General features: G+C 32.8%; 1 protein-coding gene across 1 annotated transcript in view; it reads left to right on the top strand.

Moving 5' to 3' along the window:
* Window positions 1-2,241, top strand: part of LOC106472027 (nuclear receptor-binding protein-like) — a 49,226-nt gene that overhangs the window by 3,066 nt on the left and 43,919 nt on the right. Inside the window, exon 2 of the mRNA XM_013932655.2 lies at window positions 202-324. Within this exon, the coding sequence (XP_013788109.2) occupies window positions 202-324 (123 nt within the window). The remainder of the gene's footprint in view (window positions 1-201; window positions 325-2,241) is intronic.

The following is a 2,241-nucleotide window of genomic DNA, read 5'->3' as shown; positions in this document are numbered from 1 at the left end:
GGGGGGGGGGGGGGGGGGGGATCCCATGGTAAAGTCTAGATCAATTAAATAAAACTACTTCATTTAATACTAAAACAAAATTAGAGGTGTTACGAGTAGTCGATTAAAACAATAATAACTGTACCTTGATTGTTACTTATAATACAGAGAAGATTAAGGAGTATAATGGTCAGGTCACATGTTCTTGGTTGTTTTATCCAGGTCCAACAAAGAGACATTCCTGGTATTGATTCTGCATACCTGGCCATGGACACAGAAGATGGTGTTGAGGTTGTCTGGAATGAAGTCAAGTTCTCCGAGAGAAAAAGTTTTAAGCCTCAAGAGGTATTATAATTAATTTATTACATTCTCACTGGTATGTAAAGAGTAAAGAATCTGAGAGGTTGTTCAACAGAAACAAAATTTTTGAGTGACTGAAAAATATTTTGAGTTAATAAGTATGCAAGTTATAATTATGCAGCTTAGTCAAGCATCATTCTTTTGTTTAAAATATTCTATATAAATAGCAGAATGATATTGACTCAATCTTGGATACATGTAGATTGGCAGATAAAAAAAACAAGTTCTCTTTAACTAGAACCAGTTTTGTAATGGATATTAATGTCAAGCTATTTCAGATATAATCTTAACTATATATTTTTGTGTAAATTCCCAAAAAGATATCACCACCAACAATTCCCCAAAACTGTTTGATAGGGTGACATAATCAAAGTGATCTTACCAATTAAGCTAAGGGATAATATTAGGTTGGGTTTGTCCACATCAAATCAGTCACTTCAGGAAGATTTCTGGCCTGACCTATTCCTATTGTAATGGTAATTGGTTGGAATGTTGTTGTCTTAAAGATGTGAGATTTAGCCAACTTTCATGTTCTAAGTCAAATGGTTTTTATGTGAGTGGTCACCAAATATTTAAATGGTTCCTAGATGAGACCACTATAGCTTTTTTTTTATCTTTAATACTGCAGTAAAAAGTAAACTAATGGTGGAAAGCTCTCTTTGTGCTTTAGCCAAATATGCCATTTTTTCCAGCATTCACAATTTTGACCTTGAATTGTTGAACATTCATGTAACTCAGACTGTTAATTCCAACATGGATGACAGAAATCAAGGTTGGATACTGAAGCTCACACTATTCTTTATGCTTATACTGAAAATAAATTTGGGATGATGAAGTTAAGAATGACTAAAAATGAAAAATAACTTTGAGAGGGTTAATCAGTCTGTACAAATGTGAAGGTGACTTCTAAGGCCTACCAATAATTTAGTGTGCTGATTCTACATTATGTAATTATTGTATGAAAAAACTGGTGTAAAATTAAATTACAATTATATATAATCATCACCATTTCAAAATGCCTGACCCATGATACACTTGCTGTCTATTTGTGAAGAGGTTCTTTGCATATCTGAAGACAAACATTGAGGTGAAATATCTGTTCTTCTTGGATGGTGCTGCTTCACCATGTAAGTACAGATAAAGTTTTATAAATCTTCAAAATGCCAGCAGAATGGCAGTTCTTTGCAATGGGTCATGGGAATGTGATGACATTGTTAGAACCATGAATGTTTTCATAGGCCAAATGATCCAATCTTCACCCAAAGAGCCCTTTTTGAATTGGCTAAAGAAGCTTTCCCCATCATTAATTGGATGGTTTTGTTTAAAATGTTCTAAATAAATGGCATAACAATGTTAATATAGTCTTGGATACATGTATAATGGCAGAGAAAAAAATACATTTTTTTAAAACTAGAACTAATTCTTTAATGGTTTTTAACGTCAAGCTATTTCATATAGAATCGTAACTATGTATTCTTGTGTGAAGTCCAAAAAAGATGTCACCACTAAATTACTTCTCTTTACAGAAGTTAAAAGTTTGAACAGTGGTAGATGTGAACTTCTTGTTTATGCAAAATTTGTGCATTGTTCGACAGATACTGTTGAATAAAGAATTTTTATGTTTTATTTTTAAATTTCAGGTTTTGCTGTATTAACCATTCTGTTTATAGTGCTTTGATAACTTTTAATGTGTAAATGTGTAACTCGTATTTCCATGAACACAATTTTTACATGCAGGAGATATAATAAAGGGGCTAGAAGAGATGCTAGTTTTTTGTGATGCATGTAGGGGCTAATGATGTAGGGAAAGGTAGGTCAGATGGGCTAAATAATAAGTACAAGGTGTTGATAAAGGCATTTAAAGAAAAAGGCCATAACCTAATTTTGTCACGGATACTGCCC

This window comes from Limulus polyphemus, unplaced genomic scaffold (assembly GCF_000517525.1).
Source record: "Limulus polyphemus unplaced genomic scaffold, Limulus_polyphemus-2.1.2 Scaffold5026, whole genome shotgun sequence".
In the NCBI taxonomy this organism is placed as follows: domain Eukaryota; kingdom Metazoa; phylum Arthropoda; class Merostomata; order Xiphosura; family Limulidae; genus Limulus; species Limulus polyphemus.
Note: the sequence above shows the minus strand (reverse complement) of the source record. Positions and strands in the feature narration are given on the sequence as shown.